The 13,457-nt window shown below is 53.7% G+C and overlaps 1 protein-coding gene across 1 annotated transcript; it reads left to right on the top strand.

Moving 5' to 3' along the window:
- The first annotated feature begins 5,152 nt into the window (after positions 1-5,152).
- On the top strand, positions 5,153-5,596 carry LOC141041234 (uncharacterized). Its single transcript, XM_073507354.1, has one exon. It carries the CDS (start codon positions 5,153-5,155, stop codon positions 5,594-5,596), a length of 444 nt encoding a protein of 147 aa, XP_073363455.1.
- Positions 5,597-13,457: the final 7,861 nt, after the last annotated feature.

Below are 13,457 nucleotides of genomic sequence, written 5' to 3'. Positions count from 1 at the left end.
GTGGCAGGACTGGGCATGCTCGGGGTAATGATTTCGACTGGTGGTTGTGGCTCTGGTGGTCTCGGGCAGTCCAAGTCGTTCTCCTCTTCGGCCTGGGCACGTGGCGGTATTCCTCGATGGGCACACGGCGCCGGATAGGCCTGGAAGGGCAACGCGGAGGAGCATGGTGATCGGCGGGCGGTGGCCGGGTCGTCAATGAAGTTTCTTCGATGGGGTTCCTAGGATAGGGATGTAACGGGATTTGAGGGTGCGGCCTCGGTCGGATCTGGAGCTGCCAAATTTGGCCCGATAGTGGCTATTGCCCCGGTTGTGTGGCGTGTTGCCGTGGTGGCTTTAGTGGTGGCGCACAGGTCGCGTCTTGTATGAGTGCTACCGGGTGTCGCCGGCGAGCCCCGTCCTCGGCCACACCGTCTGTTTTGGGGCTAGATCCAGGTCAGATCGGGCCACGTTGCCGGAGGTTCCCTCTTCGTGTGGACCGGTGGCGATCCAGCTCCATGCCAATGATGTTCATAGAAAAGTGCTTCCTTGGTGGCAGTCTTGTGTTGCGGTGGCAGTGGGTTGGCGATCTTGGATGTCGGGGCAGCGGTCCTGGATTGTGTGCTACAGAGATGGGCTCTCCGACGAGCAGCGTGGTAGATGGTGTTGGCAAGGTGTATTGTGGTGGCAGATCCTGGCAAAGCTGGCGCCATTGATGGCGACCTAGCCCTCATCTAGAATCCTTGTCAGCGACGGGCTTGTGGCTTGTTCCCACGACGTGATAGAGGGTAGCACCACTTCACGTTGTGACCCTCTTAGGGATGTCACCGATAAGTGTCGGTGCAACTTGGACACGACTACCGATCTCATGTGTTTCTTCTCGGCGACTCGTAGGAGGCGTATAGTGGTGCCTACAGTGCCTTTTTAGCCTTTTCAGCTAGTTTGTCGTATATTCTATTTTGATAAACTCTTGAGGATTTTTTTCCAATATCCTGTATTGTTTGCCGATGATCCTACACCTACAAAAAGGTCCTACATAAGTTTAATTACCCTTCCATAAATCCCCCCCCCCCCCCCCCCAATTCAACCAGGGTGGGTCGCAGCCACTAATCCTGACCCAATAATTACCTCCGCATCATCTTTTACATAAAATCGTCACATAAGCTTTCATAGGTCTAGCATTATTCATTGTTTGCCATGTGACTATATTAATATAAAGCGGGATGAAAGCCTATTTCCAGAGATAGATGCAAAAAATAGCTCCATATTGTAAAGTGTATACCCCACGGGACCCTTGCTTGAGCATTGGTCAGCACTATATTTCCTGTTTCAGTAAACAAATGTCATGTAGTGACTAGTGTGACGTGACTCTCCAGGTGCGTTGTTTCTTTATTTACTCCCGCTACGGTGCTAGGCAAGTAATAGTGTTTTTTCGGAGGCAAAGATTGCCAAGGCAGGCTGCACACGTCCTTGGAAGCTGCAAGGCCTCTATGAATGGAAGAACTCTAAAGTGAATACCCCCTCCAGATGGGAATATAAGCCAGACATGAGTCTTTAGGTCCTCAATTTGACTAGAGAGGAGGATGGAAGTCTCGGGCTCTGGCGACCCTGGCGACGTGCCCCCGCCCCCGGCGGGCGCCGCGGCCGGCGTTCCCTCCCCGCCCGGCTCCTCGTCGGACCCCCGCCCGGCATCCCCGCCTCCTGCGACGCCTGCCTCCTCGCCGCTCCCGTCCTTCCTCGAGGTGTTGCCGCGGATCCGTTGGGCGGACCTCGCCGAGGAGGACGAACCCCCCTGGCCGACTGCCCTGGCCCCTCTCCCCCCCCCCCCCCCCCCCCGTTCGTGCGTCGCCGACCAGCGTGGCCGCTGGCTCAGCCTCCCGTTGCGGAGGTTCTGCCTCCGGCTCGCGGCGGCGCGCGCAGAACCGGCCAATGAGCTCTGCTCGTCCGCCTCGGGGCCAAGGCGCAGCCTTGCGGGGCTCGGGAGGCCGCCGACGCCGCTCCTGGGGAGTGGCGGGCCGGTCTGACTTGGGTTCGGCTCGGTCCTCATGGCGGGCGTCCACGGCGTCCCTTCCTCGGCTGGCGCCGGCGACTCCCTCGGCTCTTCCCGCCTCCCCGCCCGCCGGCGTGATAGTGCCCCGCTGCTCCCCATTCCGACCCTTCATCACCGCGTTTGGCTCCTTCGCGCGTCAGTTCCGCCCTCTCTCCCTCCCTCGTCGCCCTTGGCGGGCGGCCTCGCCCCCCTTGCCCCGGCGACGGTGGCGGCGGCGGCTCCTCCCTGCGAAGGGGAAACCCTTCCGCGCGGTGCCCCGCTCCCTGTCCTGGGTCGTGCCCCTTTGGGCTGCGAGGAGGTGGCCCGCTCGCGCCGGGTAGCTGGCCTGGCCCTCCGGGCTCATAGGCCTCTTCCCCGGGCCGCCGCGGCTGGGCCTTCGATCCTTGGGCCGGCTCCGTGCCCTAAGCCCACTGAGCCCCCTCGATCGATCTGGCTACCCTACGGCCTGCCGCGCCCCTCGTCCCCCATCCCGCCGCCACGGTCTCTCCCTCTTCCGAAGAGATCTCCAGTTCCTCCCCATCCCCCGCCCCGCTCCACCCGCATCCTCGTCCTCCCTCGCCGGCGACCGCCGGCCCGGATTCCTCCCCGTCCGCCTCCCTCTCCTGTCCGCTGGCTCCGCCCATGATGCGGGAGTGGGACGACGGCGAGGACCGCCGCAAGCGGCGCTACGACGACCGCCGCGACCCCCCTCGTCCCTCCCCGGACGCCGCCCGTCGCGAGAATGAGCTGCGGCACGAGCTCCGGGACCGGGAGAGCCGCCGCTCGTAGGGCTTCGACGACCGCCGCGACCACCGCCGCTCCCCGGGCCACTCCGATGGGTGTGATCGGTCCCGCTCCCCTCCGCCGGCGGCGGGCGACTGGCGCTCCTTGCGGCGGCGCTCTCCTTCCCCGCCCCGGCGCCGGGAGCGCAGCCCATCCCCTCCCCGCCCGGCCCGCCTTCTCTCCCCGCGTGCGCCTCCCCAACCCGCTGCTGCCCCGGCCAGGAAGTACGTCCCACCGCACGCCGCAAACTCCTCTGGTCCCCCTGCCACCGGTGGTGCTGGGGGTGGCCAGGCTTGCGGTCGCCCGGGTGCGGCCAAAAAGAAGAAGCGGCGCGGGCAGGCTCGGGCAAACCAACAGGCAGCCCCCGTTCGTGTGTCGCCGACCAGCGTGGCTGCTGGCTCATCATCAACTCCGGCCGCTCGGCTGTGTCTGGCCCTGTCTCTGGCCGCCTCAGTCCGCCGTGCTTCAACTACGACATTGCGGGTCATTCCCAGGTCAACTGTGTCAACCCCCCATGCTGCTACATTTGCAAGGATCCCTCCCACCCCGCGCTGTTGTGCCCGGACAAGCCTATCGACGAGGAGTTGATGATGTACGGCCATGGGATCGAGGGGCTGGGGTTCTTCCACATCGAGCTCCCGGACGTCCCCTCCCTCCAGGCGCTCGTCACGGTGATTGATGGTGTCGCCTCCCCCGAGATGATTGAGGCTGAGCTCAACCACCTCTATCGTCGCCAATGGGACTGGCAGGCCACCCTCACCACTAGTGGCGCTTTCTCGATGGTCTTCCCCGACGCTCTCAGCCACGGCTACGCCATGCGCAGTGATCAGATCACTCTCGCCCTCAACAAGTTGGTCGTCGACATCTCTAAGTCGATCCTCGACCCCAAGGCCATCGCGGTCCTTGACACTGCTTGGATCCTGGTCACCGGGCTTCCTGACATTGCCCAGTCCGAGCGGGTGATCCGCAATATGTCTCGGATCCTTAGCAAGGTGGTGGTGGTCGACGAGCTATCCCTCCGCAAGGAGGAGGAGGTGTGCGTCAAAGTCAAGTGCCTCGACTCCTCTAAGCTGCGCGCCACCATCCGAGTCTTCTTCAACGACCAGGGCTTTGATCTCCGCAACGCTCCCGAGCCGCCCAACCATGTGGGTCGGCCCCGCTTCTTCGACGACGCCCCTCCCCCCCGGCGCTCCTCCTGGGTCCCAGGATGACTACCGCGGTCGTCATCACCCTCGGTCGCACCACTCCGATGATGAGGAGGGATCTGAGAACAGCCCTTCCCGCTCCCCTTCGCCACCTCGCCCGGTCCCGTCCTCGAGCCATGGGGGCGGCAAGCTGGGCTCGCTGCGCCTCCTCCTTCTCCGGTTACAGCCGCCTCTGAGGGGAGTGATGCCTCCGACATCAGCCTCATCATCGCACCGGCCTCCTCTCCCCGCTCCCCCGACGCGCTCCCTGCCGTGACGATCCTGGACGTGCAGCCGACCGCCTCCGTCCTGGCCTCCCCTACGGCTGGGTCCCCCGTCGCGACGCGCGCCTCCCCAGCCACCTTCTCGCCGACGCTCCAGGGTGTCGCGCCACTCCTCCCCAGCTCGCCTCCCCTGGCGATGGTCCCCGAGGACCCCCCACCACCCTCGGCAGCCGCTCCCTCCCTGTCGCCGCTGCCGGCGGTAACTGGGGTTCCTTCCGCCCCTGATCCCGCGTCGCCAGCTCCTGCTTCATCCCCCCGGCGCCTCGACTGCTCCCAGCCGCTTCTCCTCCTCGCGGGTACGGCGGACCCCGATGGGGAGGGCGAGACTCGGGTGACCACCCCCGTGGCTTCCCAGCTCCCTCCCCCACGGCCCGCGGCCTACTCCTGCCGTGGTCGGTCCTCCTCCACCCCGGTGACGGCCTCGCGACGGAGTGTCAGGCTTGAGGCCGCCCGGCCGGACGGTAGCCCTGCTCTGCCCATCCCCGAGCGGGCGGAGCTTCGGGCCGCTGCCCGGAACCTGGAGCTAGGTACGCCAGCCGCCCCCCCTTAGCTTCTACTTGCTCATTCTCTGCGCTCGAAGCGGTTCCTCTAGGTCACCTTGCAAAGGTTGCGTCAGATTCCGCAATTGTTTTCAGGGGGGAATCCGCTCCCCCCTTAGTGCAGATTGCGGCCATCCAGGCTCGCGAGATCCTTGATGGGAAGTTGGCGGAGGCCCGCCAGACCCTCCTCGCTCCCTCCATCCCCTCGGGCCCTCCTCCGGTGGCTACCCCGTCACAGCCCCGTAGGGCGGCTGGCCGCCCCCCAGTGGTGGAGGCCGAGCCTCGAGGACGCACCCGCTCTCCGCGCCCAAAGCGCCTCCCGCATCCTGTGGTCAAGCAGCCCCCAATGGCTCCCTAATGCGTGCCTTATTCTGGAACATCTGTGGGTTCGGCCATGACGGCCGACGCCGCCAACTCATCGAGTACGTGCGCGATGAGCATATTGACATAGTGGCGATCCAGGAAACCATGCGCTCCGACTTCTCATGGCCAGAGCTTGACCGGCTGAGCACCCACCTCTTTGTGTGGCACTGGCTCCCTTCTAGTGGGAACGCCGGCCATTCGGGTGGCATCCTTCTAGGTGTGAAGGATGCCACCTTCGAGGTGGGGAGTATGGACCGGGGCCAGTTCTTTGTTAGTATGGAGCTCTATGAACGAGCCCTGAACTTCAAATGGGAGGTTATCATCGTCTATGGCCCGGCTGACCACAGTAGATTCGCGTCCTTCCTCGAGGAGCTTAACCGGAAGGTCTCTGCGGCCTCCCTGTCGGTGGTTGTCGGAGGCGATTTTAACCTCCTCTGATTCGTGGAAGACAAGAGCAATGACCATGTCAACTATGCACGTATGTAGATGTTTAATGACTGCATTGCCGATCTTGGTCTTCGCAAAATAGATAGGATCGGTGCCAGGTTCACCTGGACCAATCGGCAAGCCTCCCCGACCCAGTCCGTCCTGGACCGGGTCCTAGTCTCCCTGGAATGGGACCTCTGCTGCCCTCTGGCCTCTCTTCGGGCTATCACTCGGATTGACTCCGACCACGTCCCTCTTCTCTTGTCCTCCTCCGACGAGCGTCCTCCGATCCCTCCCCGATTTCGGTTTGAGACATTCTGGTTGTCCCAAACTGGATTCGTGGAGGCTGTTGGGGCTCACTGGGTGGAGACCAGGTCTCTTCCTCACCTCCCCCCTCTGCTATTGACTCTTGGCAACTCTATGCCAAACGCGGCCGACAGTTCATGAAGGGGTGGGGTGCCAACCTGGGTCGTGATCTCCGCGAGCGAAAAAAGGCCTTGCTGACCGCCATTCAGGCACTTGACCTCCGTGCTGACACGGTCGGCCTCTCCCCTAATGAGTGGCTCTCTCGGTATGACCTGAAAGACCAACTCTCCATCATCTACACGGACGAGGAAGCTTACTGGCGCTTGCGGGGTTCCCAGAAATGGGTCCTGAAGGGCGACGCGAACACGGCCTACTTTCAGGCCATAGCAAACGGCCGCCGTAGACGCAACACCATCCCCCTCCTCTGGGACGGTCCGTCCCTTCTGCAGTCCCCAAGCGACATTAGGATCCATGTCGACGGGTTCTACCGATCCCTTTTCTCTGCCTCTCCTAGGAGCGGCCTTTCTCTGGCCCTCGATTGCTGGTCCAGCCGCCAGCTTGTCTCCGCTGCAGAGAATGTCGCTCTCACGGCCCCATTCTCGGAGGATGAGGTCTGGGCGGCCATTAGAGGCATGAATCCCTCCTCGGCCCCGGGTCCGGACGGCCTTCCGGTGAAATTCTTCCAGACCTTCTGGAATGTGATTAAGCCGGAAATCATGGCCATCTTTGACGAGTTCTACGTTGGGACCATCGACCTCGGTCGCCTCAACTATGGGATCATCTCGCACATTCCCAATGTGCCGGGGGCCTCCGACATTCGCCAGTTCCGCCCGATCACGGTGATCAATGTGATCTTCCGGATTCTGGCAAAGGGGTACGCCAATAGGGTAACCCTGCTAGCAGACCTCATTACCCACCCCAACCAGTCCGCCTTCGTGAAAGGGCGGTATATCCTGGATGGGGTATTAGTTCTCCATGAAGTCCTCCATGAGGTGCGGTTTAAACACCTCAAGGCGGTCTTCCTGAAAATTGACTTTCACAAGGCCTACGACACTGTTAGTTGGTCCTTCCGTCGGGAAGTTTTGCTCCGGAAGGGCTTCGATGATCGTTGGATCACCCGGGTGATGCAGATGGTGTCCTGCGGACGCACTGCCGTGAACATCAATGGGGAGATTGGTCCTTACTTCCCCACCCTCTGTGGGGTTAGACAAGGCGATCCTTTCTCTCCGTTCCTGTTCAACATGGGGGTGGACGCGCTTGCCGCCATCCTAGATAAGGCCAAAGCTGTTGGCCATATTCGTGGGATTACCCCTCATCTGGCGGGCGGCTCCGGGGTCTCCATGCTCCAGTACGCCGACGACACCATCATCATGGTCGAGGGCTCAGACACGGACATCGCTAACCTCAAGTTCCTTCTTCTCTGCTTCCAACAAATGTCTGGCCTCAAGATCAACTTCGACAAGAGTGATGTGATGGTTATGGGCTACTCTCCGGCTGAAGCCCTTGACATCGCCAACCGCCTCAATTGCCGCCTCGGCTCCTTTCCCACGACTTACTTGGGAACCCCCATCAGTGACTCTCGGCTCACTGTCGCGGACTTGCGCCCCACGGTCGCCAAGTTACAAACGCGCATGGAGCCTTGGCAAGGCCGATGGCTGTCAAAGGCGGCTTGGACGATTCTCACTAATTCCTCCCTCACTAGCCTCCTCCTGTTTCTTATGAGCTTCTATAGCCTCCATGAGACCCTTCACCATGAGATCGCCAAAATTCAATCTCGTTTCTTTTGGGCGGGTGACAACAATAAGCAGAAATACCACATGGTTAGCTGGCCGGACATCTGCAAGCCCCGAGAACAGGGAGGCCTCGGTATCATGTGCTCTAAACGCATGAACATCTCCCTCCTCACCCGCTGGCTCTGGCGCATTTCGCAAGGACACGGTGGTCTCTGGCTTGACATTATCCGGAACAAGTACCTGCGCGGACAGCCCCTCGCCTTTTGTCAGAGATCCGGCGGCTCCCAGTTTTGGCAATCGGTTGTCCAACTGCTTCCCGTCCTTCGCATCGGAACCTCCGTCTCGGTTGGATCGGGTACAACGACGCTGTTCTGGTTCGACCGGTGGGCGGGAGACTCCCCCTTTGCGGCCCGTTTCCCCGACCTCTTCTCCATTGCTGTCGCCCCCTTAATCTCCGTGGAGAGGGCCCTTATTGGCTTAGGGCGCCTCGCCTTCCGGAGGCCATTTGGGCCCCCGGAAGCCGCCGTGTGGCTTGAGCTGCTTGATTGCGTCGCTCTCCACGAGGCGGCGATGGATGCGGGCCCGGACGAGGTTCGGTGGCGTCTTGAGCCTTCGGGCCAATTCTCCACCAAGTCCCTCTACTCGGCCATTGCCCCCTCCTCCGCTCCTCCCCCCCTCCCTGCAGTTTGGTCCATCCGCTTGCCATTGAAAATTCGGATATTCATGTGGCAATGGATCCGCGGTAGGATTCCGTCTGGGGTGGAGATCCGCAAACGCAATGGCCCTGGGTCCGGCCTCTGCCCCATGTGTGGTACCCCCGAAGATTCGAATCACATCTTCTTCTCCTGTGTCTCAGCTCAATTCATGTGGAGCTGCTTTAGGGAGGCAGTGGGAGGCGATTGGTGTCACACCAACTTCCCCGACCTCTTCGCCAAACTCCAGAACTCCCCTCCCCCCTCTCGCCACATTAGGTGGCTCGAGATCGGGGTTCTAGCGTGGACTCTTTGGGATTCGCAATAAGCTTGTGATCCAGCGTATTCCTCTTTGATGGGCTACTAACGCTCTCTTCAAACTGTCTGGTTACTTGCAGCTTTGGCGGCCGCTTAGCCGCCCTCAGGACCGCGACGCCATCACCGCCTTCATCGCCGACCTTCGCTCGATGGCCGTCCGTCTGTCGCCGCCACCCCCGGAGCCGGATTAGACGCCTTGCCTCGGCCGCGTCCTTTTTGTTTATTTTGGGCTTGTTGAGCTGTGCCCTCAGCAGAATCTTTGTACTTCTCGTTATGTGACTTGGGTGTGTGTGTTCTGAACTAGTCCGTGTATGTGTGCTCTTGGCGGTTTGCTTTATATATAAAGCGGGGCGAAAGCATTTTTCGGTATTTGACTAGAGAAACATGCATTGTGTGTAATAAAAGTTATACAACAAATTTTCTAGACATATACTTTTTGTGGCATATTGTACATGTTTGGGAAAATTTTGTTTTTGCCACTCTATCTTTTGCCCACTTTGCTTATGCCACGCTAACATTTGACATCTCATTTTTGCCACTCTTAGCTTTTGACAATACATAACAAATGTCATTCCATGGCAAAAGCAATAATTTTTCATTTCACTTTTGCCACTCTTAGCTTTCGACAATGTATCACAATTGTCACTCTGAAAATTTTGCATTTGCCACGGAATGACAATTGTGATGTATTATCAAAAGCTAAGAGTGGCAAACGTGAAATGTCAAATTATAGAGTGGCATAAGAGAAGTGGGCAAAAGATAGAGTGGCAAAAACAGAGTTTTCCCATGTTTCACTAGTTAAATCGACGACCTAAATTCTTGTGTCTGGCCTATATTCCCATCCAAAGGGAGTATTATTAATGTTGTTTGGTCACACTTGGTTATAACCAAATGTCTCTACAGATCTAAATGGTTTGGAATTTTCTCTCAGAAAATATGATTTGATTGTTTGTTGCTTCAAGTGAAGTGATGGATAGGTGGGACTTAATATTGGATGGACCAAAAAACTGGCCATTACACACTTTATTGCAAGGCCAACAGCTCAGGTTGTTCAAAAATTCTGACTAAGATGTTCGAAATATCCGAGCAGTTCAAGAAGAATGCGCAAAGTGTTCTGAAGGTTCTGTAGAGCAAGTGCACTAGAGCTCTGATTTATTAAGGTTTTAGAACAGCTATTTCTAGATGTGGTTTAGAGGATCTAAATGGAAAAGGTTCATAGGTTTCGGATAGTGTAAATGCAGACGGATAGTGGGCAAAAAGGAGGACCTTTTGAGGGCTTTGGAGTTTGATATTTAAGCATGTGTAAAAAGAAACTGAACTTAGCAACCTAGATCTCCTTTTGATAGTATTTGTATAACTATGGATTCAATGTGATCTTGAATCACTAAAATAAAAATCTAAATCCATAGCTTGGCCAACACTTGTCAATGAAGAATTGACGAGGGGGTGTCATTCATTCCCTTGTTACATATTTTGGAACTTAATATAAAATACACTTGATAATTTTTAGTGCCTTTTCTGACATGTTGACATTAATTACCAAAATCCACCTAGGCAATTAAGATGCACTATGAGTTTTTCAGGCACTACAAGCAACTACAGCCGCATCTGCAGAAAATGTTTTTGTGATCACCACCAATAGGCACTTACAAAGATGCTTGGCAGTGGACGTGATCCTCACTTATAGTCAGTAAGCTTGGGATCACAAGTGGGATGGGCCGCTACTATAGGGTGGGCCGCCCCTCGGTGGAGCGAACTTCTCTGACATACCCACGGAGATGGGAGGCTCTCCTGTCAATAGAGGGGGCATTTTTTCCATCAGTAGTGGCCCATACTATAGTTGTTACAATGAATAAATTGAGATCCTAGCAAGTCTTTATACTAGAGGAGGTTATATGTATTCTTGTTATTCTCTTATAGAAACAACAGAGTTCACCTAATGGAAAATAGAAGTACCTATTTTCACTAAACTGCAATTACTTTCAATCACTAAGTAAGGAAGAAGAAGAGACACATAGAAAGTGAACTATTCTACAAAAAAACTATATAAATGGGGTGAAGCTAGTGCAAGGGAGCTAGAGAACCCTGCTGTAGCTTGGACGAGCATGTTGACTTGCATTATGATGTGCCTCATGTTGTGTATTTTACCAATGTGACCATGTTGCGCCCCACCACATCCACTATCATGTTGAAATGTAACCCATTAACCACTTCAATCATCCTCTGCACAACATAGTTGGCATATTGTTGGATCATCATTCCCTGCAAGATCATGCAACCACACAAGATTAGTCATGTACATCTCTCTAGGCATGCAGAGTTAAGATTTTTAAGAAGCATAGACCAAGAGACGATCAACAGTTTGACCACCTCCCACCTAGAGGATCTTAGTTATGACTGCCTGCAATCATGTTGGCTGTCGTAGATTAAGCACTTCCGAATGTCTTTGGAACAGTGCTTTTGGTGGATCATGTGTACTACTAGCCAGCTAATTTTGGAACAATAGTTTCTCGGTTTTGAGGCCCTCCATGCTCAATAATGTGATGCAACTTGTCCATAAAACATAGGTAAAGTGTATGTTTCTCTTAGATATTATTTCATCAATTACAAAACAATTTAGAATTTACCTGCATAATGTAGTTTGCATACGGGTCTACAAACAACTCGTTCACGCTATCAAGAATATATGTGAGAAATGTGCACATAACTTGCGGATCCTTACATATATCCACCATTTTATAGGAAGAACACGAAGACACGAGGTATAATTAGTGAACGAGGTAAAAACAAAGGTCAAAAGATATGAAGCGGACAAAAGTGTAATGCTCACTAACAACCTTAATGACATGGCATGTAATATCCCAAAATTCTAAATTTTGGAATGTTATATAAATAAAAATAAATTGAAGATTGGCTTGTTTTATTATTTGAATTTGAGTGGAATTTGGAAGTTTTGAGAATTTATCTGAATTTAAACATAGAGGAAATAAAATGATTTTCCTGGATATTTCTTTTGGATCATATTTGAATTTTATTGTTTACAAAATCCAACTCAAGAATATAATAAAATGAGAGAAGGTAATATGATACCTTCAATATACAAAATAGTTGGAAAATTATTACAATATTACTTGGTATTATTAAAGTTTGCTTGAGAACGGTTTATAAGAGTCAAATTGACTTTATTACTGAAAAATGTTTTAAATAAACTATATTAGGCCAGAATAAATGTTTACAAAGCTTTTTATGAGCCTAAGTATTTATGTGAATTTTCTGGAATTTTTTCAAAGTTATTTGTATTTATTTGGGACCCCAAAACCATCTCTGTGAATTAAATAAAAAATCTGTGAATAGTGTTCATCCGGCTTAATAAAGTTAGTGGCCCATGTCTATCTCTCGCACAGCGTGCAGTGCAGCACCCAGGCCCATCAGGCTGAATTCCAGCAGTGGCGCCCAGCCTTTTTTTTCACTAGTTAAGGAGCACTCTTTGCAAAGGTCAATTTTACCTCCCCAGGTTGCGATAAGTGTCGCACAGCATGTACGCCATTTCTCGCATAACGGGAGTTTTCCCTTTTTTTCTAGATTTATTTATTCAAAACGTTTTATCTCTCAAACCGTGCGTTCAAATCTCGAACTGTTTTCACCGTCGGATTCCTCATGTCGAAATCTTCAAAACTAGATCCCATGTTAATAGATTTCTACGAAATTTTTTCACGAAAAAACCGTACTAAGAGAACCGAACCAGGAGCACATTTTTTCCTTTCCGAGAGGCATGGCCGTGCCCCTCGTGGAAGCAAATCCGTGCATCCACGAGGAGTAAATCAATGCATGGTAAAAAAACATGTTCTTTTGCAAGTGGCACGACCGTGCATCTCGCTTAATCAAATTTATGCCTTCATAAGAAGTAAATATGTACCTCTCGCGGAAGGAAAAAACTCATTTTTCTTTCCCTTTCCGAGAGGCATGGTCGTGCCTCTCGCAGAAGGAAATCCGTGCCATGGTAGAAGAAAAAGGAAAATGTGTTTTTTTTCCTTTTGTGAGAGGCACGGCCGTGCCTCTCGCGGAAAACAATCCAACACATTTTTTCCTTTTCTAGAGGCACGTCCGTGCCTCTCACGAAAGCAAATATGTGCCTCTCGTCGTAGAAAAAAAAGTTTTTTTCCTTTTACGAGAAGCACGGCCGTGCCTCTCGCGGAAGAAAAACACATTTTTTTCGCATCATTTTTTTGATTTTTTAACCTAAAAAATGTCGTGGAAAACCCCAAACTAATCTTCTAAAAGCTGAAAATGCATGCAGAAAAATAAAAAACAAACAAAATACGAAGGGAACGTTCAGAGCGCGACACGTAGCGAGGGCTGAGAGCGCACCTCAGCCACCTCAAGTGACCCTTGGGGAGGCTCTCGAAGGAGGGAGCTCCTATAGGGTGCCTTATGCGCTGGTTGACGCAATGAGCGCTCACTACAGCATGCTGATGGGCCGGCCGACGAACACGTAGCAGCACAATTTATTTATAGGGCGAAAAAAGATGCCAAATTTTTTGGTTCTGGTGTGGAATTAAACTCGCGCTGCTTACCTCAAATATGTGGTTGGATAACCACTAGAGCTAATGGGCACTTGCAGCCCGACACATTATAAGAATAAAATATTGTGGCCACACTATTTATCGAACTACATTACCACATATATTTCATTAATTATTTGAAAACATTATAGAAAAACATGACTTCTTTTGAGAAAAACTGAACAAAATTTGAAAGTCCACAGATTTAAAAAAGAACCATGAATTTGAAAAAAGTTTATGTATTCAGAAAAATTCACGAATT

Source organism: Aegilops tauschii, chromosome 2 (assembly GCF_002575655.3).
Source record: "Aegilops tauschii subsp. strangulata cultivar AL8/78 chromosome 2, Aet v6.0, whole genome shotgun sequence".
Lineage (NCBI taxonomy): Eukaryota > Viridiplantae > Streptophyta > Magnoliopsida > Poales > Poaceae > Aegilops > Aegilops tauschii.
Note: the sequence above shows the minus strand (reverse complement) of the source record. Positions and strands in the feature narration are given on the sequence as shown.